This window comes from Phacochoerus africanus, chromosome 2, assembly GCF_016906955.1.
Source record: "Phacochoerus africanus isolate WHEZ1 chromosome 2, ROS_Pafr_v1, whole genome shotgun sequence".
In the NCBI taxonomy this organism is placed as follows: Eukaryota; Metazoa; Chordata; class Mammalia; order Artiodactyla; family Suidae; genus Phacochoerus; species Phacochoerus africanus.
This window is the reverse complement of record NC_062545.1, coordinates 77,238,356-77,263,317: the sequence shown is the minus strand read 5'-3', so window position 1 is coordinate 77,263,317 and position 24,962 is coordinate 77,238,356. Positions and strand designations below refer to the sequence as shown.

The 24,962-nt window shown below is 35.3% G+C and overlaps 1 protein-coding gene across 3 annotated transcripts in view; it reads left to right on the top strand.

Moving 5' to 3' along the window:
• REV3L (REV3 like, DNA directed polymerase zeta catalytic subunit) overlaps positions 1-24,962 on the top strand; it is a 200,899-nt gene that overhangs the window by 67,874 nt on the left and 108,063 nt on the right. For all 3 annotated transcript variants that reach the window (XM_047762811.1, XM_047762819.1, XM_047762829.1), the window contains exons 3-9: positions 1,111-1,185; positions 5,670-5,830; positions 11,966-12,065; positions 17,224-17,318; positions 17,884-17,988; positions 19,006-19,090; positions 19,178-19,326. In XM_047762811.1, coding sequence (XP_047618767.1) covers positions 1,111-1,185; positions 5,670-5,830; positions 11,966-12,065; positions 17,224-17,318; positions 17,884-17,988; positions 19,006-19,090; positions 19,178-19,326 — 770 coding nt within the window. The remainder of the gene's footprint in view (positions 1-1,110; positions 1,186-5,669; positions 5,831-11,965; positions 12,066-17,223; positions 17,319-17,883; positions 17,989-19,005; positions 19,091-19,177; positions 19,327-24,962) is intronic.

The window sequence follows — 24,962 nt, the reverse complement described above, 5'->3', positions numbered from 1 at the left end:
AGTGGTGTCCTAATCAGACTAAGTTCTATCTAGTGCCCTAAGGGGAAAATATTTTTTAAATGAAAAGAAATTGAGTTTATCCTCCTAAAGATTTGACCAACCACTTATTTACAGACAAATCGAGGCAAATAAAAAACTTTCTATTTTGTCTTCAGATTCATACCTATTTTTATATTGTTTCTAATTGTGTCATCTTTGAAAACAGAAGTCTGTGTATGAGTTTCAGATCCTCCTGAAATAACATGACGTGATAGCTCAACTTATTCCATCTTGCCTTGAGAACTTATTTCTCACCCCATCATTTAGATTTTTGCTTCTCCCTTTATCCCCTGCAGCTGATACCCTGAAAAGAACCCAGACTCCTTAGTAAGGCCATGGTCTTTTCAATCTCTTAAGTTCCTATCTGCACAGTTTTCATAGGCTTCATTTGTTTGTGTGTGTGTTTTATACACACACATAGATATGTATAACAGGTAAGTTATCTCTGCTTATTGAACTTATAAATGTAATAATAAAAAGAGAAAAGTAAAGAAAGTGATCCAAATGCTGTTAACTAAAAGACTATGTTATTGGAGTTCCCTGGTGGCCTGGTGGTTAAAGATCCAGCATTGTTGCTGCTGTGGCACAGGTTCAATCCTGGTAACTTGTGCATGCCACAGGTGCAGCAAAAAAAAAAAAAAAAAAGATTTTTTTTTTGTTGTTGTTGAAAAGCTTTAAATTTTGACAGAAAAAAATGGGAGATGGGAGAAGCTATCTGAAAGGTCTCTTTTTCTCATGCATGATCAGAGTTAAGAGAAAAGAGCCACATTTTAATAGAGCCATGATGATTAAAATTGAGCTACAAATAGTTTGCTGCTTCTTTTTGTCACAGGTATTTTTTAAACTTTTTAAAAGAAGTGATAAGATTTCAGTATGTTCTATGTTAACTTTGTGGTAGATTTAATTGAAAGGTCTTAGAGGTCTTTTTGTTTTGGCTGATTTTTTAGAGGGGTGGTAATATTTAATGTAAGTAAGACTGAATTAGGCCAGCTGAGTCTAAATTAGGACAGTAAGTTGCATTATTTCATCTCTGATGAAAATAATTGGAAATATCTTTTTCTTTTATTTCAGGCCTTTTTATGGTTATCATGAGAAGGAAAGACACTTTATGAAGATCTATCTTTACAATCCTGCAATGGTGAAAAGGTACAAAGATAAATGAAATAAAAATATGAATACCTATCACTTAAGTGTTTTAATAATAAAAAGAAAAATCTAGAAGAAAGGACTATGTAGTTTGTAGCATTATTATAGAAAGAGACCATAATAAGTACATATATGTATAAAGAGAGAGATCCATGGCTTGGACTCTAGAAGGGATATTTTAAGGGTAAGGGACCTTGTTTTACACCCCCTAATTGCTTTTTTTCTGTCTTAGAGAGTTTGTGGAAGTAGATAAAGGTGATGGCTGCCTTGTATGATCTTAGTGCTCTGTTAGCCAGACCAAATGTTCAATACTGAGAGAAATTTGTTCTTCAGTTCCAAAGCAAGGAGAAATGTGTGAGTTCTCCCAGAATGGGAGAACTTTCTACTGTGAACTTATCCCCTTTCCAGAACTTAAAAGATTTTTCTGATAAGATAGGTGATGAAATTAACAATTTTTTCATATTGTTTAATGAAATGTATCACCAAATAGAAGACTTATATAACTAGATGGATCTATATTTTCCAAATGACCAGTGCACGATGTTAGAAAATTATACATATAGAAAAATACTCTATTAGGTAGGCCTGTAGATTTTAATGGAACAGAGTACAAAAAGTTCATTATTATGGTTTCAAATTCTACATTGTTGCTAACCTTTAAGAAACTACCACTCAGTAGCATTTCCATGTAGCAGTAACAAAGATCAATTTATCTGAAAAGGCTATTCATTTACTCTTCCTTTTTCCAATTACATATCACTGTGAGGCTGGATTTTTTTTCATATGCTTCAACCAAACAATGTATGAGAACAGACTGAGCAGATGCTGATGTGAGAATCCAACTATTAAAACAGATTTGCAAAGATGTAAAACAATTCCTCTTTTGGCACTACGTTGGAAGGATTTTTTTGGGGGGAAAATATGGTTTTTCTTTATTTTTTTACAAAACAATGTTATTTATGTTAATATAATGGGTTTATTCTTATTTTAAAATTAGTAAATAAGCTTCTTAAAATTTTCTATTTTAATCTGATATGGTAAATATCAATGGATATTAGCCAGATAAGCAAAAGCTCTTTGACACTGTTATTACTTTTTAAGAATGAAAAGGGGTCCTGGTGTCAAAAAGTTTGAGAACCATTGGAATAAACTTGCTCTTAATTTTCTGAGAATCTTTTTTTTTTTTTTTGTCTTATCTTGTCTTGGGCCACACCCGTGGCATATGGAGGTTCCCAGGCTAGGGGTCTAATTGGAGCTGTAACCACCGACCTATGCCAGAGCCACAGCAACGCTGGATCCAAGCCACGTCTGCCACCTATACCACAGCTCACGGCAACGCCGGATCTTTGACCCACTGAGCAAGGCCAGGGATCAAACCCGCAACCTCATGATTCCTAGTCGGATTCGTTAACCACTGTGCCACGATGGGAACTCCAATTTTCTGAGAATCCTAAAATCCGTTCACATCCATTCTTTCTTCCTCACTGCTTATTACAGTGAAAGAGATTTCCCCCCTTACTAACAAGACTCAGCATCTAGTCTCTTTGGCCTTTTTGTCCATCTGTCCTTTACCCCCATCTCCCTTTCCACACCATTTAAATGTTAATAAGACTCTATTTTATACATACACACATTCATACTCACAGCTATTCTCCTGGAAGAATTTATCTATACTTTGTGTATCCAATTTCTTACCTCCCATTCACTCTTTAACTTACTCCAGTGTTAGCTCTGCCTTCTTTAATGACCTCATTGTTGTTAAATCCAATCAACACCTCTTTGTCCTTAATGTTTTGACCTCAGGTCAGTGCTTACAGTGCCTTAGAGTCAGGTTACTTTGATATAAACCTTCTCTGGTTTTACTTATAACTATGTAGTCATTCATATTTATACCATTATGTTGGTTTCTCTTTAAACATCTGCAGTTGTATCTTGGACTTTTGTCTTAAACTTTCATTTTTTTTCTCTATATATGTTCCCCTCACGTTACAGTCTTATATACTCCCACGTTTTGTTTTTTTTTTTTCCTTTATGGATTTGGTTTCCAAATGTACATCATTAGCTTAAATTTTCCTCCAGAGCTCCTGATCAATATATCAAACCATCTACTGGATAAATAAAATAGCACTGTAGTTAAGAGTGAGGGCTCAAGTTGGAGAATATTTGGGTTGAATTTTAGCTCTTCCACTTTTTTCTTGTGTGATTTTAGACAACTTTTGGATCTAAGACTCAGTTTCTCTATGTATAACATGGAGATAATGGTACCATAGGTTTGTAGTAAGAATTACTTGCAATTAAGCATTTGGAGCACCTAACAATGTCCAGTATACAGTGCCAAAGAATATGTTAGCTACCTCTGCTATGGTAATAAAATTATCCTTATACTCATTTTTATTATCATTAATTTCTAATATTTTCATAGAAATCTACCTGAGAGAGTTCCTGCTGTGGTGCAGTGGGTTAAGAATCTGATTGCATTGGCTGAGGTTGCTGTGGAGGTGCAGGTTCCATCCCCAGCTGGGTGCAGTAGGTTAAAGGATTGGGTGTTGCCACAGTAGTGCTGTAGGTCACAGTTGCGGCTCCAATTCAGTCCCTGGCCCAGGAACTTTCATATGCCGTGGGTATGGCTATTAAAAAAAAAAAAGAAAGAAGAAAAATCTGCCTGAATACTTCAGTACACCTAAACTCCTCCAGTATGTCTAAAACTGAGTTTATCTTTATTCCCCCTCCAAATAAAATCCCCAGATGTATTTTCTTCCAGTCCTTTCTATTTCAGTAAATGCAGCACCACCAACTAGCTGCTTAACCAGGAAATCTAGGCATTATCCTCAGCTCATATTCTTCCTCACCCTCCACATTTAGTTAGTCATCAAGGCTTGACTATTTTATTCCTTATATGTCTCCTGAATCAGCACATTTCCACGATCCTTGTGAAAGCCACCATCATTTTCCACAGTAACCTTCTCACTCCCTATCTCCAATCTCTTATGTTCTCTAGCTCCCCTGGTCATTTCATTTTCCTGCTCGTCACTTCTCAGGCAAATTCCACCACTTCTTCAAATATCTTCATTTCTGATTTCTTATTACCTCTGCATGATCTGACTTCTTACCCTCTCTCCATCACCACCATAGCCTTTGTCACTAGGCCTCACTCACTGGTTTCAATTCTTGAATAAACCATGTTTTCTTGTTACCCTTTACATTTACAATTTCATTTGCATGAAATATTCTTTCTTCTCTTCAGAGAAGTATCTCCAGTTCATTGTTTACTCTCCTGCTTGGATACTTCTGTTCAAGAAGGTTTTGCAGAAACTACAATCTGGTTAATTTCTCTTCTAGATGTTTCATGTATTTCCCCTGCATAGCACTTATGCTATATATAATCGCCTATTATTTGTGTTCTGCATCACAAAGGACAAATAACACAGAGAAGAAACATATTAAAAGAGGTAACATCTGGGGTTCCCATTGTGGCTCAACAGTAGCGAACCCAACTAGTATCCATGAGGATGTGGGTTTGATCCCTGGCCTTGCTCAGTGGGTTAAGGATCTGGCATTTCTGTAAGCTGTGGTGTAGGTCACAGATGTAGCTTGGATCCTACGTTCTGTGGCTATGGCAGTGGCCTGCAGCTGCAGTGGCCTGCAGCTGCAGCTCCAGTTTGACCCCTGGCCTGGAACTTCCGTACGGCACATGTCGCCCTAAAAAGAAAAGAAAAGAGGTAACATCTCTGTGGAGGTGAATCACATTTCCTTTTTTAGAATTTTGTTTAATCTTTTCAAAATTTTTTCTGAATTTTTAAAAGGAAAATCTCACATTATTTAAACTTTTTTTGACATTTTACCTTTCTCAATATAATTAGCATTAAACTGGCTTTAGAAGTCAAAATATTCTTCATTTAAGACTTTTTTTTTTTTTTTTTGAGTTCCCTAGTGGCCTAGCAGTTCAGGATCCAGCATTGTCGTTGCTGCGGCTTGAGTCACTGCTATGGTGCACATTCGATCCTTGGCCTAGGAATTTATGCATGCTGTGAGCATGGCAAAAAAAAAAGTTAATTTTTAAATTTTTTTTTATGGTTGCACTCATAGCTTATGGAAGTTCCCAGGCCAGGGATCAAATCCAAGCTGTGGCTTGCAGCTGCAACCTATGCCAGAGCTGTGGCAATGCTGGATGCTCTAACCCACTGTGCTGGGCCGGGGGATTGAACCCACGCCACCAAGGGTCAACAGTGGGTCCTTAACTCACTACACCACAGCAGAAACTCCAAAAAAGACATTTTTTGTCATTCTCTTTTCGAGCATGTGGTTTACTTTATTTAAAACTTGATCTAAACTTTCAATTTACAGCATAATACAAATTTCTAGTAAAATGAAAATGAAAATTTTGTATGTACTTAATGTATTTTAGTCACTGTATTTGTATATTGTTTTAGTTAACATTTTAGGGAACATAATTTCATTATGTAACTTTTTTTTCCCTAATTTAGGATATGTGAACTTTTGCAAAGTGGAGCCATAATGAATAAATTTTATCAGCCTCATGAAGCGCATATTCCCTACCTCCTGCAGCTCTTCATTGACTACAATCTATATGGAATGAATTTAATAAATCTGGCTGCTGTCAAGTTCCGAAAAGCGAGAAGGAAAAGTAAGGTTAATTTCACAATGTCAGATTAAAGCTTTGAAACATAATGTAGTTGATGATTTATAAAATAATACATATTTAGAAAATAAATGCCAAGCAGATAAGAAATAAAAAGAAATACGCGGAGTTCCTGTGGTGGCGTAGCAGTAACGAACCTGACTAGTATCCACGAGGACATGGGCTTGATCCCTGGCCTCGCTCAGTGGGTTAAGGATCCAGTGTTGCCGTGAGTTGTGGTGTAGGTTTCAGACAAGGCTCTGATCCCTCATTGCTGTGGCTGTGGCATAGGGTGGGCAGCTACAGCTCAGATTCCACCCCTAGCCTGGGAACTTCCGTATGCTGCAGATGTGGCCCTTAAAAGACCAAAAAAAAAAAAAAGAGAGAGAGAGAGAGAGAGAGAGAGAAATATGCAAAAATGCCTTAAAGTTTATCAAGAAAAGAATCTCAAAATAATTTTTTGTAGTAACTTTATTGAAATATAATTCACATACCATATGATTCATTCACTTAAAATAGACAACTCAGTGGTTTTTAATATATTTACAGAGTTATGCGTCTATCACCATAATGAAATTTAGAACATTTTCAACACCTCTTAAAAAAAAAACCCATAATCTTTACAAATCACCCCATTCCTCCCATGCCTCTACCCCTTAGCAACCACCAGTCTCCTTTCTGTCTCTTTATCTTTGCCTGTTCTGCCTATCTCATTTAAGTGGCATCACATGTTTGGTTTTTTTCCTCTTAGCCTAATGTTTTCAAGGTTCATCCATGTTGTAGCGTGTATTAGTATTTCATTTCTTTTTATGACCAGCTAATAGTCTGTTGTATGAGTATTCTGCATTGTTTATTGATTTATCAGTTGATGGACATTTAGAGTTTCCCCCTTTTGTCTATTATGAACAATAGTGCTGTGAACATTCATAAACAGCTGTTTGTATAGCCATATGTTTTTATTTCTCTTGGGCATATACCGAGGAGTAGAATTTCCGGGTCAAATACTCTCGCAATCTTTTGCCTTTTATTCTTACTGGATTTCTTCTCTTCTACTTAAAACAATGTGAAACCAGCATTTTTCCTCCAACACTGCTGTCCTTTCTGTTATAATTTTTTTCTTTTCCTTCACTGGAAAAGTTTTAAAACCAAAAGTTAGCCTTTTTTTCCTCTCTCATAGTTTAACAGCTATTCTTTTTGGTTTAATTACTTGCATTTCTTCTACCATACCCAAACTGTTCTCTGAAAAGTAACCAGGGAGGATTTTTTTTTTTCCCCCTGAATGCTGGGCTAGGTTACTGGGATCACCTCTCCTACTGAAAACAATTTAAGAGTTCCTGTCATGGTTCAGCAGGTTACAAACCTGACTAACATCCATGAGGGTGCAAGTCCAGTCCCCAGCCTCGCTCATTGGATTAAGGATCCAGCGTTGCTGTGAGCTGTGGTGTAGGTCGTAGTTGTGTCTCGGATCTTGCTTTGCTGTGTCTGTGGTGTAGGCCGGCAGCTGTAGCTCTGACTTGACCCCTAGCCTGGGAACTTCCATGTGCCACAGATGCAGCGCTAAAGAGGAAAAAAAAATTAAGGGCTAAGATAAGTTGTTGTTGTTTTAATCTTAATTTATCACAGAGAATACAAAACAATACTGACCAGTACAAAACAGTACTGGCCAAAAGAGGGACTAGATTGCTGAAAACAGCCTTTGCCTTGAGGGGTTTGTTAATCCTAGAAAATTTAGAACATCTACAGAGACAGTCTCACTAGGTGAGGGAGATAGAAACAACGACCCAAGGCCTGCTGATCAGGTCGGAACCCTCAAACTAGGAAGTGGAACAACTTCACAACATTTTCGGCCCAATTTGAATCTCCTGGGACAAAAAGAGATTCCCAAATCTAGAACTTCATCTGAGGTGGTGGAATCATTTGATATCCATATGCAAGAAAATAAAAGTAGAAGAGCCCAGACACATACCTCACACCTTGTATAAAAATTAACTCAAAATGGATTATAGGAGTTCCCGTCGTGGCTCAGTGGTTAACGAATCCAACTAGGAACCATGAGGTTGCGGGTTCAATCCTTGGCCTCACTCAATGGGTTAAGGATCCCGCATTGCTGTGAGCTGTGGTGCAGGTCACAGACGTGGCTTGAATCCTGCATTGCTGTGGCTGTGGTGTAGGCCAGCGGCTACAGCTCTGATTGTACCCCTACCCTGGGACCCTCCATATGCCGAGGGTGCGGCCCTGAAAAGACAAAAAAGACAAAAAAATAAAGATTATAAACTTAAGTGCAAAATGTAAAACTATCAGACTTCTAAAAACTAAGAGAAAGTTCCTGACAAATTGGTTTTTGTCATTTAAAAACTTTTGCTCTATAAAAAATATTAAGAAAATGAAAAGATAAGTCAGACTGGGAGAAAATATTTTCAAATGATCTGGTAATATCAAATACATATCTAGAATATATAGAGAACTCTTGAAACTCAATGATAAGAAAGCAAATAGCCACATTAAAATGGTCAAAAGACCTCAACAGACACTTGAACAAAGAAGATATAACCATGGAAACACATGCAAAGATGATTTTTAATATTATATATCACTAGAGAAATGCATATTAAAACCACAAAGAGCTGTCATTACACATCTATTAAAATGGTTTTGATTACCCCACCCAGAAAAAAAACTAGCAATAAAATAAATGCCGGTAAGGCTGTGGCATAACCAACAATTCTTATTCATTGCTCGTGCGGAAGCAAAATAATGCCATCACTTTGGAAGACAGTTTGGCAGTTTCTTGTAATGTTAAATACAGACTTACTACATGAACCTGTGATTATACTCCTATATATTTACCCAAGTAATTTAAAACATATCTACCCCAAACCTGTATGCAAATGTTTATAGTGGCTATATTTCATACTTGCTGTAAATATAAAGTAACTAAGATGTACACTCAATGTGGCAATGGATGAACTGTTATATTCCATACAGTGGAATACTGTTTATCAATAAAATACATCAAGCTTTTGATTCATGCAGTATCGATGAATCTTTTTTTTTTTTTTGCCATTTCTTGGGCTGCTCCCACAGCATATGGAGATTCCCAGGCTAGGGGTCGAATTAGAGCTGTAGCCGCCGGCCTACGCAGAGCCACAGCAATGCGGGATCCAAGCCGCATCTGCAACCTACACCACAGCTCATGGCAACGCCGGATCCTTAACCCACTGAGCAAGGCCAGGGATCGAACCCGCAACCTCATGATTCCTAGTTGGATTCGTTAACCACTGAGCCACGACAGGAACTCCTCAATGAATCTTTAATGCATTTTACTAAGTGAAAGAAGTCAGACCTAAAAGACAACAAATTGTATGATTTAATTCATATAACATTCTGGTAAAGGCAAAAGTATAGGAATAGAAAACATATTAGTGGTTGCCAAGAATTGGAGGAGAGTGGATGCTGACTACAAAGCAAATGTATAGGGGAAATTTTAGGATGAAGGATTATTCTGTACATTACTGGCATGATGATATGATTCTATGCATTCATCCAACCCATAAAAACTGCCTTAACCAAGTATCAATGGGTAACATCCCCAGTTATGTTGTGTGGATACCATATCCCTTGTCAGTGATGTGATAAGGATGCTTCATCTCTGTGGTATTTACAGAAGCCTGTAGCAACAATCTAATTATTTAGAGAAATACATCAGACAGACCCAGATTGGAGGACATTCTGTGGGTTACCTGACCAGTACTTGTGACTGTCACCATCATGAAAAACAAGGAAAGACTGAGACATACACCAGAGGAGACTAGGGAGACATGATAACTAGCTGCTGTGTGGTACCCTACATTGGATCCTGAAGCAGAATATCGACAGTAGTAGATAAACTGGTGAAGTTCAAATAGAGTGTTTAGTTAATAGGAATGTACCTATGGAATGTGAAATGAAAAACAATGGGAGAGACGTGATAAGCAATATTCAGAAACTCTTCTGTACTATCCTTGCAACTTTCCTGTATCTAAAATTATTCCAAAGTAGAAAGGGGGGGAAAATAGTAACAGGTTGGTTATCAGTGGCAAGTATAGCTAGGAGTTCAAGAAGAATTGAATGGAAAAAGTTCTAGAGTGTGTACGGGAGGTATTTATCGGAAAAGGAGGTCATTTTCACAAATTTGTTTCCAGTAGGTGAAAAAGCATCAGAAAAGCTTGAATTAGCAAATTAATATAAGCCATTAATTTTAATTATAAAGTTAGATGTGTATTGGAAGGGATTTTCAAAATACAGAAAAATTTTACAAACTTGAAGGTAGAAATACATGAAATTTAGTTGGAAAAAATTAAAAGCAGGGAAATTTCAAGTATGAAATTTTTTACCTTTATTATTACTAAATAGCCCTCAGATTTTTGTTTTATAAAAAATAGATTAATAGTTGTACTGAAATCATGGACAGAATAGGTATATTGTTTTTTGCATTATATTTTATCATGTTACCACAGACACATTATAATTAAATGGACAGTAAGTTTATTATAAATATATGTTACATATATATGCATAATGTAACATTTTTATGTTTTAAGGTTAATGTATATAATGTAGTCTTTTGGAAAAAAGTGTCTTTTGAAAGTAAATTCAAAAGTGAAAATGATTTAGAAATTTTACCATTATATATGCATATACAATTTTGTCTTATTATTTGGATATATTACTCAATTGTCAAATGAATGTTACTGATTACTATTGTTAAGGTGAAATATATAGAAATATTCTTAGCGTCATAGAGACATTTCGTATTACATTTTTTAACATCTGAGTTGAAAAGCATTATGTATGTATTTATAAAATAATACATAAAGAGATAAAGCATGAACTTTTATAATGTGACACAATTTTGAATCACATTTTTTGAATAACTTGTGTAGGTTATTCATTCATATAAATTTATTAGAAAATAATATTTGTTATAATCTTCAACTTGCAAAATAATTCCATGTAAATACCCTAGCCACATAATAGCAAAGCCTTCAAAAACTTCTGAAGGTATATAGATAGAATCACTTGCTTTAGTTGGGTATGTGTTTTGTTAAAATATCAAAGATGGTTAGGTCTGATTTATTACACCATCATTTTGTGATTAAGCTAACCAAAAAGAAAAAGTACTAAATTTAGTTGGAGAGGATTGCAAATATATTATCTTTCTTAATGTTAGGATTCTTTCTATGCCCCTCACTCAAGCTTACCTTATCTGAAAATTTAAATTCCCCATAAGAGATCACAGAAAATTTGCTAAAATTGAAGAAACTACTTCCCAAGCAGGGCTGAGTTTCTACAACTGGGACAACTAAGCAAACTTGTATAGCTCCCTCTAGCTGCTGGTCAAATTGTATTTGCATTTTCCCCAGGTTTCCACTCACTGTTACTGCCATTACTTTTGGAATGCATTGTGTAATTTCTTTTTATTCAGAAATGAGTATTAAAGTATGTTTTGAATTTTGCCTGGAATCTGATTTCCACTAGGATTTCATTTGAGGCTCATGCAGAATATGCTAGGAATTTAGATTAAAATCTACAAAAATTCTTCTTTGTTTTTATTTTATTTTATTTTGTGCTTTTAGGGCCACACCCACAGCATATGGAAGTTCCTAGGCTAAGGGTCAAATCAGAGCTGCAGCTGTGAGCCTATACAACAGTCACAGCAACACAGGATCCAAGTCACATCTTCGACCACTATAGCTCATGGCAGCACTAGAGCCTTAACACACTGAGCAGGGCCAGAAATCGAACCCATATCCTCATGGATACTAATCTGGTTTGTTACTGAGGAGCCACAGCAGAAACTCTGTTAGTTCTTTATTTTTAAAGTGAGATTTTAAGCGTACCCATTACAATAGCACATTTAAATGTATCATAATTTTATTCTAGTACGAAAGTATTGTAGCCATTTCTCTCTCAATTCCATATATTGCAGATACTTTTACCCCATTCAGTTTGGAAATAGTACTCTCCATTGTGAGGATCCTGTATGAATTTTTAGGATATAATTTTAGGAACCAGTCATATGGGTTGTATATTAATTTACCTAAAGGGTAATTATATGCAAATTAAAAGTGGAACTTACCTCTTTTACCTTTTTATTCCTAGGTGATCCATTGCGTGCAACTGGATCTTGTAAGGATCGGCTACCAGGAAAAAATTCTTTTACTGGTACTTTATTTCGGTGGGAAGATGATGAGATACCAAGGTGAGTTAATGTTGTAAAGGAAAACTTACATATATCCTACTGTATTCAGAAACCAGTGGTTAGCATGATTTAACTTTAGCCTTTATTATGATTATTTTTATCTACAAGTTTATCAAAACAAATCTCAACATTAGTATGTTACGTAGAGTCAGATTTCAAAAATAGATCATGAAAATAGGATGAAAATATACCTAATTATTACCTAACTAATAAAAGGAATCCAGATGTAAGTTTTTATACTTCTCTCCAACATTCGTCTTCATTGTACATTCTAAATTGATATATAGCTTTAAACTAAAAATTACATAATAAAATAGTAATTTACAACCTAAACAAATATTTTTAATAAAAATAACTCAGCAGGTTAAGAACCCGACTAGTATCCATGATGTGGGTTTGATCCCTGGCCTTACTCAGTGGGTTAAGGATCTGGAATTGCCATGAGCTGTGGTGTAGGTTGAAGATGTGGCTTGGATCTGGCATTGCTGTGGCTGTGGTGTAGGCCTTTACCTGCAGCTGCAGTTCAACCCCTAGCCCGGGAACTTCTCTATGCCGCAGGTGCTGCCCTAAAAGGAAAAAATAAATAAAAATAACCCATAAATATTAAATATTTGTGGGGGGAAAAAAGGGGGCTGACATAGTGTATAAGAATAATACAATTTGTGATTTCTTTTGACTTTTTGATTTACTAGACTTTCTTAGAGAAAACATATTACAAATGTTTAGAGTTTCCTACCATAAGATGGTTATATAATCAATACCTATCTTAATTATCAGTAACAGCTTTATCTACATAGAACCCAGAAGACTTCTGTTTTATACCACAGAGTTGTTGCCCAAGCTCTCTTATTCTTTTTATTGATTGTTTGGGTATTGATAGGGTGGTATGGTTTTCCTCTTTTCACTACACATAAGTCACCAGATATGTTTTAAGCAGATATTTTTTTGAAGAGTGCAGAAAAGGAAAAGCATTTAGTTAAGTGACTTCATTTTTTATTTCATGATAAGAAAACGTGAATTTATTCATCAGTTGAAGATAAAACGGTCATAAAAATATTTGTTTAGAGCTTAATTTAAGCTAGATCCTAATACATTCCTCACAGAATTTCTGTATTATAGAATTATTTGGGCTTTTTAAGACCTAAAACTAAGAAAGAATCTCATTAAGGGAGTTCCTGTCATGGCTCAGCAGAAGCAAATCTGACTAGTATCCATGAGGATGCAGGTTCGATCCCTGGCCTTGCTCAGTGGGTTAAGGATCCAGGAGCTGCAGTGTAGGTCACAGACATGGCTCGGATCCCGCATTGCCGTGGCTGTGGTGAAGGTCAGTGACTATAGCTCCGATTGGACCCCTAGCCTGGGAACCTCTATATGCTGCAGGTGTGGTCCTAAAAAGACCAAAAAAAAGGATCTCAATCAATATAGAAATACATTGTCTTATAACTGAAATATCATACCAAAATGAAACTTCAAAGGCTTCAAAGTAATATGGTCAGTGACTTGCCTTACTTCTGGATTCATTTAACAAGTAACAAGACTTTTTTTATGAAAGTTGTACACATGCACATACATGTGTACTACTTGGTTCCTTCTCAGATACAGCAGAATTGTTTTTATAATTGTGTTGAAATGGTATTGTTTAGAGAGAACATTATCAAACTCAAATTCTAATCAGATACAATAGAGTTGTTTTTATGATTGTGTTGAAATGGTATTAAGTTTAGAGAGAATATTATTTATCTAATTTAGGTTCTGATCAGTCTAGAACAAAGTAACCCACAAGCTATTTGCTATCTCATTTTTTAGGCCTGTGACACAGTTCCTCTATCTATCTAAAATTGCAGCAAATCAGCTTAACCCAAGGATTTTACCTACTCGCTAGATTCCTTGGTTTTTTGAGTTGTACATATAGTAACTTGGTTTTTTGCATGATCAACTCAAATCAAGGTTTATTTGAAGCATATGAAAGTTCCCAGACCACAGATTGAACCCAAGCTGCATCTGTGACCTACGCCATAGCTGCAGCAATGCTGGATCTTTTAACCCACTGCACCAGGCCAGGGATCAAACCCATACTGCTGCAGGCAGATTCTTAACCCACTGCCCCAGAGTGGGAACTCTAAAAACTTTTTGAACAAACACTTTTCTGATTAGGTCAAAGACTATGGTATAGCTTCACTGCTTAGGAGTTAGTTTGGGGAAACTCTATGTATTATAATGAAAAGTTTGAATTATTAACTTTTAAGACCTGGCAGATTATAAACAAAGATACAAAAAAGCAAACTAGTGAAATTAGAAAGGTATTAAGATTTAGAATTTATAATAAATGTAGGATAGCTATATGTTTTGACCCATATTTTTAGGATGCTTGTTATTAAACATGAAAATTCATCATTTCGTTAAGTACAAAAAATATAATATCAAACATTTTTGCCAAATCGGTACTCTTAAATTTTCTTTCTTTCTTTTTTTTTTTTAGGGACACACCTGCATCATATGGAAGTTCCCAGGCTAGGAGTTGAATCAGAGCTGCAGCTGCTGGCCTACGCCACAGCAATGCCAGATCCGAGCTGCATCTGGAACCTACCCTGCAGCTATGGCAACGCCAGAGCCTTAACCCACTGAGAGGCCAGGGGTCCAACTTGCATCCTTATGGATACTAGTCAGGTTGTTAACCCGCTGAGCCATAATGGGACCTCTAGCACTCTTAAATTTTATTAGTCTCATGTTTATCCTCAGTGTTAGTACCTTCCTCTGGGTACCTTCTTTTTTTTTTTTTTTTTTTAACAAAAAATGTTTTGTATCCCTTTGCAAACATTGTTTCAAAGGCAGTAACAAATAGAGAGCAACAAACTAATAATTATGAGATGAGTGCTGCTGAGTTAGCAGCTCTACTTAACCTTACTGGCTAGCCAAAGTTACCACTTACTGGAGTTCCCGTCATGGTGCAGTGATCAATGAATCCGACTAGGAACCATGAGGTTTCGGGTTCGATCCCTGGCCTTGCTCAATGGGTTAAGGATCTGGCATTGCCGTGAGCTGTGGTGTAGGTTGCAGATGCGGCTCAGATCCCACATTGCTGTGGCTCTGGCGTAGGCGGGTGGCTATAGTTCCACTTCGACCCCTAGCCTGGGAACCTCCATATGCTGTGGGAGCGGCCCTAGAAAAGACAAAAAGAGCAAAAAAATAATAATAATAAAAAAATAAAGTTAACACTTACTGTAGACCTTCAGGGTCATTTGGCAGAGTATTGAATTCACAAAAGTTGAATTTACCGCAGTAATCTCAATCCTGCCTATCTTTTTAAAGGATCTGATGAGATTTTTTCATATTATAGATGTCTGAGTTCCACCTTTGACAATTGTAAATAGTAGGTCTTTCTGTTAAGCTATGAACATAAATGTTCAGAGAGACAGTTTTCTAACTACCATTTTATTGCTTATCTATGTTTTGTGACTAAAATGAATGGTATACATATGTTTGCTGACTCATTTTTTACTTGCACTTTTTCTGTCTACTGGAAGCAATTGCACCTTTCTGTCTACTGGAAACAAATTTTAAATTCTGAAAACGACTTCCTTTCCCCAGGAACACCTACCTCCTGTTCTGAATGTCTGAAGTAGTTTTGTAATAAGGGGTAGAAATAGTTGTAAATTTATACTGTGAGATTACATTTCTTTTTTATTTCTTTTGACCTCACCCACGGTACCTGAAAGTTCCCAGGCCAGGGATAAAACCCACACAACAGCCATCTGAGCCACTGCAGTGACAGCGCTGGATCCTTAACCTGCTGCACTACAAAGGAACTCCCTAGAGATTGCATTTCTTAATGTTATTGTTTCCCTCTTTTGTCACAAATGTGCTACTCCTGGAAAATTCACCTTAGAGATTTATAATATAATTCTTCCAAAAGTGTGAAACTTTTTCGTGTAAAGGAGAAAACTGTTAGCCAAAAACTGTCTCATCTGATATTTTAATTCATGGCAAAGCTGATTTTGTTAAATTATATGCATAAAGAAGACAAGCTATATTGAGAATTACTTCTTCTGAAAGTTAAAGGGATGGATATATTGTAATAGGATGACTAATACATCCCTTCTCTATCAATGTTAAAAAGATATATTTGTGCAGTTTGTCTATATATGTGTGTGTGTGTGTGTGTATATATGTACATAATTAAATTGTAGAAACTCTGCACTTTAACAAATTAATCTCAAATGTGCTATCAGAGTTACCTTAGGTATAGACAGTGGGAATTGAGGATGGATATGTTAACACATGTCTCTTAAACCGTTTTTAAGTTTCAGTGAAAATGTTAATAAAATCTGCCCTCACCCACTTTCTAGTAAAAGTTCTCTCCTTTTCATTTGGTGACCATATTGGTAGGAGATCTAAATTTTGAAACGACTGTATTGGGATCCACACTAGTTGTGATATGTTCATTGTTCCAAGCAGGGACAGTTTTTTGGTGTCTTCCTAATTTTTCTCATGGCTCTGATAAAAAACAAAATGACTTTTAAGTCAAACACAATTACTGGGGAATAGTTCTGTGTAGTTCTTATAAAAAGTAATGACCTCATCGTGTCACCTCTTTTCCTAGCTATGATTCCCCCTGTTAAACTCCTGTGGTTTCTCAGTTCCATGGTTCTGGAGAATTTTAAAGCATTCCACAGCTCAGCATTAGTTGAGGGCAGGGAAAACAGTATCATTTGCCCACTTTTCAGTATGTTCACCTCCATTCATCTCTTATTATATACTTCCTCCTCATTTTTAAAAACCCATCTTTGATGCTGAGATAGATGTCTCTGGGGAAATGATTGCATACGTATGGTTTTGATGTGCCCCCTCTGTTGTCCCTGTGTCATCTTATTCCATTCTACCCTGGATGTGACCCACATGGTAAGACATTGTACATTCCTTATGTGTAAAATATAATAAAAAATATGTAAAATACACTCCAAAAGATATTTCAGTAGAGTTGTCAGGTTTTGTATTTTTCTCTTCCTATTTTTCATTTCTTCATATATATACATAGAGTAATTAACATAATATCATTGGCTGTTCTGGTTACCACCTGAACATGAAAAATTGTTTAAATAAAAATCTTCAGAAAATTTTCCCTTTCATAATAAATGTGTCCTTTGATACTCTAATACAGCTCTTTAATACTGGAGGGTGTTGAACCACAGAGTACATGTGAATTAGAAGTGGATGCTGTAGCTGCTGATATCTTAAATCGGTTGGACATTGAAGGTATATACACAGTTATTCTTAATATATGTTTTTATTTTCAAAAATAAGTGACCAAACAGTGGATAAAATAGAGAAGAAAACTTTATTAGGAAAGTGAGATTAAAGAAAGGAGGGATGTAAAATCAAATATTATGAATATTTTTCTGTACCTTGAGATAGTCATTAATTTTTTTATGTTTTAATTCATATGAATTTGTTTGCATAGCCATGAACTTGAAGTAAGTGTGACACTAAATAAATTAGCTATTTTAAAGAATTTAATATGCTTTGCCTTTCAACTTTTTTTATTTTCGGATACCAAGGAGTAGACTTATAGGTCTCTTGGCTGACATCAAATGCTTGACTCTTACTCACTTGCTGGGTTTTGGAGAACTAGTAGGAAAACCCAAAAAAGAGTAATATAATAAATGTGGGTTGGCATAGTTTGTCCTATTACACAAAGTAGGTAATTGTTTTTCTTAAATGGCAGTATTTTCTTTTTTATATAAGGATTTCTTTTTTTTTTTTTTTGAGCAAGTATTTTCATTTTGACCGTTGTAGTACTGAAGTATTGTTGTTATTACAGCTCAGATTGGTGGAAACCCTGGTCTACAGGCCATATGGGAAGATGAAAAGCAACGGCGAAGAAACAGAAATGAAACTTCTCAAATTAGTCATCCTGAATCACAAGGTATAAACCTGATAGTACTCTCAAGATTTTTTTAAACTAGATGTTTTAATGGAAAAATTTAAACCATTGAGTTTTTAAACTTGATGTTAGATTTTACTTTTCAAATTACCTTTAAATTTTCTATATATATATTCCCTATTCTCACTGCTCTGAGTGGTAATTCTTTACCTCCAAAGTGTCACTCATAATCTCTCTTCTCATAAGAAATTGACCTCCTCGTTGGTCTTGGTTTTCACTGTACCTTATTCTCTTGCCCTAACTTTTTCCTCCCTTTTCTTTCTCTAGTATGTTCTAACCTTTCATATTTCCAAATGAGTTACAGAATATTTAAAGAAGAGCTTGAATCCCAACTTGGAAACACTTGTTTCAGTTCATTAAGCTTTGAAAATGTAATAACCCTTGAGATTCTGCCCCACCCCCCAGTTATTTTCTGAGTATGTCATATAATTCTCACTTTGATTACCTTGTACAACTCTAAGGAAATACTCATTTTTTTTATTAAACCCTGCTATATTCAAAAAGAACTTGAGTGGGCTTAAATAATGCCATGGATACAGCAGAAACTTTTAAATAAAGGTAAAAGAATAAAAGACAATTCAAAAGGGAAATGTATTTGAAATAAGTGATAAGCTTATATTGAAGTCCAATTAAAAATTTTATAAAATCTTGGACACTCAAAATGCTTTGATAAATTTTGGATGCCTTTTATATCTTTTAAAATAGAAATATTTTGTTTTATAAGGGGAAAGTTACTAGTTACAGGTAGAGAATAATGTTTTTCTGTTTTAGATTTAAGTTATATAACTTAATCTTGAACTGACTTTGTGTTTAATTTTATAGCTTCTGTAACAACCATTTCTCTTTTGTTTGATTTATAATAGGACTACTTTTAGGTGGTGTTACATGTGTCAAGAGAAGGATAGGAAATTGCTACCATTTTAAAAGCTACTCTAGGAAAAAGGAAAATATTTCATTCACTTGCTATCTACATTTTTTAATGCACTTTTAAAATTCAAGATCGCAGGTTTGTGCCAGCAACAGAAAGTGAAAAAAAATTTCAGAAGAGACTTCAGGAAATTCTCAAACAGAATGATTTCTCTGTGTAAGTGGTTATTTATTATAGATCTCAGAACTAATTTTATTGCTTTGTTATGCAGTTTGTTATAAAGGGTATGTTTTAATTAAACAGAACATTATCAGGATCTGTGGACTATAGCGATGGATCCCAGGAGTTCTCTGCTGAGTTAACACTGCACTCTGAGGTTCTGTCTCCTGAAATTCTTCAGTGTACACCGGCTAATATGCTTGAAGTCCACAAAGATACAGAGTTGAGCAAAGGTAAGGTTTTCTTTCAAGTATGTAGAAAATGCCGTAACAGATATCCTGTATATTTAGCACTAAGATATTAATATTTGGTTGAGTTAGCTAGGTTTTTTAATTTTTCCTAGGAAATAAACATCACTGATGTAGTAAAAATCTCTCTCCCATTCCTTTATCATTTCTTCACCTGTAGAGGTAAGCGCTATTCTGAAGGTGGTGCAAACGGTTACCATATATGATATTATATTTTCTTATTATGCATGTCCACAGTATATACTATTATTTTAGGCTTTAAATTTTACATAAATGATGTCCTACTTGGAATAGATTAAGCAACTTGCTTTTTTCATTCGTTATATTTTTTAACAACTTAATTGAGATATAATTTACATAACAAATTTTACTCAGTTTTATATGTATAATTCAATGATTTATAGTTAAGTTTACAGAGTTGTACAGTTATCTCCATAGTTCAATTTTAGAACAGTTTCTTCACCTCAAAAGATTCCTTCTGTCTATTTGCAGTCATGCCTGTTCCCACCTCCAACCCCAAGTAACTACTAATCTACTTTCTTGTCTCTCAAGATTTGCCTTTTTCTGATAAATAAATGAAATCATACAACCTGTAACCTTTGTGTTTTGCTTCTTTCACTCAGCATAGTGTTGTCAGGTTCATCCATATAGTATCTTTGTCAATATTTCATTCCTTTTTATTGCCTAATAGTATTGCATTGTATAGATAGATTTTATTGATTCATTCATCAGTTGGTGAATATTTGAGTTGTTTTCACTTTTTGGTCTTAAGAATAAAGCTCTTCTGGAGTATCTGCTGTATTGCAGTGGGTTAATGATCCAGCTTGTCTCTGGGGCATTCTTGGTTTGATTCCCCACCTGGCGCAGTGGCTTAAGGATCTGACGCTGCTGCAGCTGTGGTGTAGGTTGCAGATGTGGCTCGGATTCAGTCCCTGGCCTGGGAACCTCTGTATGCCACAGATGTGACTGAAAAAGGGAAAAAAATAATAATGCTACTGCTCTGAACATTTATGTGTAAGTCTTTATGTTGATATATATTTTCATTTTTATTGAATAGATACCAAGAAGGAGAATTGCTGGGTCATTTGTTAAATAAACTGCCAAGCTGATGTTCCAAAGTGACTGCACTGTTTTACATTCCCACCAGCAGTATGTGAGGGTTCCAGCAACCCCACATTCTGACACTTGTTATTTTCTGTCTTTTTTAGTATAGCCATCCTAGTATGTGTGGAATGGCATCTTATTATGGTTTAATTATTATTTTTCTCATTAATAATGATGTTGAGTTTCTTTTGTGTCAGTGATATAACTTTGAAATCTGTCTTTATTCTTACATGTTTCTAGGTCATTCATTTTAGATGCTGATTAGCATTCTTTTGTAAGACTAAACAGGTTTATCTGTTAAATGGTTTTCACTTTTGCACTATTGTTAACAGTGTTACATCTTCTTTGTGGCCCTGTACAAGAGTTTCTATAGAAGACAAAAAAGTGTAATTTGCCAGGTGTTAGGGCATATGTATTATACTTTACCTAGGTAGCATCTTTTCTAACAGGGTTTCTGTAATGCAATTAGTTTATACATGATTGGAAAGTAAGAGAATGATGAAAGTTTCACTCACAAGTCATGTTTCGCACATAATTTTTCTAGGCAAAGGGAGCCAGAATAGCAGGAGTAGAATACTGCTTTCAGCAGGAAAGGAATTTTCACTGCTGTATTGGCAGCAAGGGCTCTTTTGACTGTATTGAACAGCTAGAAATGAGCACCTTCACTTATCCAGGGCATCCTCCTTCCCTAAGAGTTACATTCTAGCCTTATGCCCTCTTCTAACTCATGGCAGGTTGCACCATCTCCTGAGTACCTACCTTAGTGGCAGCCTTCTGCCTCAGAGCTCTACCTCCATTTGCTTTGTCTTAGTATCTGCCAGCCCCTCGCTAATCAAAATGTACCCAGAATTTCCATACACCTACTTTGTGCATTTTTAATATCTGCTATGACAGCCTCCAGCCACACTGAGCTGCCTGTCTGATTGAACACTTATCTCCTCGGGTACCAATTATTGATTTCGTTAGTGTTTTCTCATCACAGAGCTGCATAAGTTTTGTCTTAGCCTTTTATTTTCCTTTTAAGCTCAATTTTAGTGCTCACTTTTTCAGATTTTGAGGTATGTTAACAATAAAACTGTCACGTTTTGGCAGTAATGCCAGGATTACAAAATTGCTCCATAAAATGATTGTACCTAAGTTTATATTCCCATGATTTTTTAGACTTTATAGTTTCCTACATCTTCAACAATATTTGATAATGCAAGATGTAAAAATTTTTTGGCATTCTCACTCTTTGAAATCTGAATCTCCTTAGTTTAATATGCATTTCCTGATTACTAATACATTAGAGCCTTTGAGTGTCTTTATCTGAGAGTTGATTGTTCATGTTCTTTGTTCATTTTCTGTTGGATCACTAGTCTTTTTCTTACTAATTCGTAGGAATTCCTATTTTCTAGATATCAAGCCTTTGTCAGTTATATTTATTGTAGAGATATTTTCCCCACATCTAGACTTGTACTTTAAAGTCTTCACAAAATTTTTTTTTTAGCTTTCTCCCCCATTTTCTTTCCTCTTTTGTAGAAAACATTTTATGTGTCTTCAATTTTAATGTTATATTTAACATTTTTTTCCTTTCTTTGGTTTTTGTACCTGGATTAACAAATCCTTTGCTAAACTGATGTAATTAAAGTTTTCATCCTTAAGGCTTATGTATGCTTGTGCTTACAAATATGGTTTCTCACATGTAGGTCTTCACTTCATCTGACATTTTATTTGTGTATATAGTAAGGATCTTATTATATCTATTTTCTGTTTAAGAAGAGCTAGTTCCAACAGATTTATTGAAAATTTTTTTCCACTGAATTTCCCACCCTAATTTATGCTCTCCCATGTTAATGGCACACTGTTGTAATTACTGTTTCTTTGTAAGTATTGATAGATATCATGGGCAGATCTTCCCTTATTTAGCTTCAAAAATTGTCTTATCTACTCTTAATCTTTTAAAAAAGCTCTCCTATGTTATTTATTTATTTATTTATTTATTTATTTATTTATTTTGATCTTTTTAAGGCCGCACCCTCGACATATGGAAGTTCCCAGGCTAGGGGTCTAATTCAGAGCTGTAGCCGCTGGTCTTCACCACAGCCACAGCAACGCAGGATCCAAGCAGCATCTGCAACCTACACCACAGTGCAGGGCAATGTGCTTGTCACGGCAATGCCGGATCCTTAACCCACTGAGTGAGGCCAGGGATCGAACCTGCTACCTCATGGTTCCTAGTTGGGTTCGTTAACCACTGAGCCACGACAGGAAGTCCAAAAATAGAAAGCTCTCCTATGTTACTTTTAAGATCAGATTGTCTTGTTTCCCGGAAGAACTCTGTTGAGATTTTATTGGAAATTTATTGAATTTATGGGCCAATTTAGAAACATTTAAAAATTTTCTCTATACCAAATTATCTCATTTATGTACATGATATATTTTTATTCTTTCATATTGTTCAGTAAAGTTTCAATTTTTTTTGGTAAAATTACTTTGTATCTTTAATTACAGTTGATTTACAGTGTTGTGCCAATTTTCTGCTATATGGCAGAGTGACCTGGTCATACATATATATACATTCTTTTTCTCATTATCTCCCATCATGTTCTATCCCAAGAGATTGGATGATTTCTTTATGCTATACAGTAGGGACTGTTTTATGAATAAGTTTTTTGGTATAATTTTTGTTAGATTCCACATATTAGTGATCTCATATGATATTTATCTTCATCTGACTTCACTTTGTGTGATAATCTCTAGGTCCATCTATGTTGCAAAAATTAAAATTTTTAATTGCTGGTATTAGAGAACTTCAGTGACCTTTGTGTATCATCATATACCCAGCAACTCTTATTAGTGCTAATAGTTTATATACCTTTTCTGTTGGATTTTCTGTGTATATAGTCATCATTGGCAAATAATGATTTTATTACTTGTCTTCCCAGCATCATACTTTTTCAAAAAATATTTTAATGCAATGCTTAAGAATTTTAGGATATTGTTAAAGTAGAAATTATGAAAGCCTTTTTCCTGGCTTTAAAGTGGATGCTTTTATTTTTTTTAATTTTTTTATTATATTTGATATACAATCTTTTCTCTGTCAGTTTCTGCTGTATAATAAAGTGACTTAGTCATCTATCTCTCTATCTATCTATATATATGTATATACACTCTTTTTCTCACATTATCTTCCATCTTATTCCGTCACAGGGGATTAGTTGTAGTTTCCGGTGCTATACAGCAGAACCTCATTGCCTATCCATTCTAAATGTAATAGTTTTTGTCTATCAACCCCAAACTTCCAGTTCATTCCACTCCCTCCCCCTCAGCAACGATAAGTCTGCTCTCCATGTCTGTGAGATTGTGTTCTGTAGATAGTTCATCTGTGCGATATTTTAGATTCCACATGTAAGTGATACCGATAGGATATTTGTCTTTTTTTGACTTAACACACTTAGTATGAGAATCTCTAGTTCCATCCATGGTGCTGCAAAATGGCATTATTTTGTTCTTTTTTATAGCTGAGCAGTATCCCATTGTATGTATGTACACATCTTCTTAATCCATTCCTCTGTTGATGGATGTTTAGGTTGTCTCCATGTTTGGGCTATTGTAAATAGTGTTGCAATGAACATAGGGGTGCATGTATCTTTTTTTTTTTTGGAAAGTTTTGTTGGGATATATGCCCATGAGTGGGATTGCTGAATCATATGGTAGTCCTATATTTAGTTTTCTGAGGAGCCTCCATACTATTTTCCATAGTGGTTGTACCAGTTTACATTCCCACCAACAGTGTAGGAGGGTTCCCTTCTCTGTGCACCCTCTCCAGCATGTTATTTGCAGACTTATTAATAATAGCCATTCTGACCAGTGTGAGGTTGTACCTCATTATAGTTTTGATTTGCATTTCTCAAATAATTACTGATGTCGAGCATCTTTTCATGTGATTTTTAGCCATCTGTATGTCTTCTTTGAAGAATTGTCTGTTTAAATCTTCTGCCCTTTTTTTGAAAGAGTTGTTTGGGTTTTTTTGATATTAAGCTGCAGGAGGTATGTATATATTTTTGGAGATTAATCCCTTGTCATTTGCTTCATTTGCAAATATTTTCTCCCATTCTGTGAGTTGCCTTTTCATTCTGTTTTGGGTTTCCTTTGCTGTAAGTTTAATTTCTTTCCCTTTGTTTATTTTTGCATATATTGTCATTACTCTAGGAGGTGGATCTAAGAAGATATTGCTGCAGTTTATGTCTTAGAGTGTTCAACCTATGTTTTCCTCTAAGAATTTTATAGTGTCTGGTCTTGTATTTAGGTCTTTAATCCACCTTTTGAGTTTATTTTTGTGTATGGTGTTAGAGAGTGTTCCAGTTTCATTGATTTACATATAGCTGTCCAGTTTTCCTAGCACCACTTATTGCAGAAACTGTCTTTTTCTCCATTGTATATTCTTGCCTCCTTTGTCATAGATTAACTCACCATGGGTTCATGGGTTTATTCTAGGCTTTCTGATCTATATTCCGTTTTTGTGCCAGTGCTTA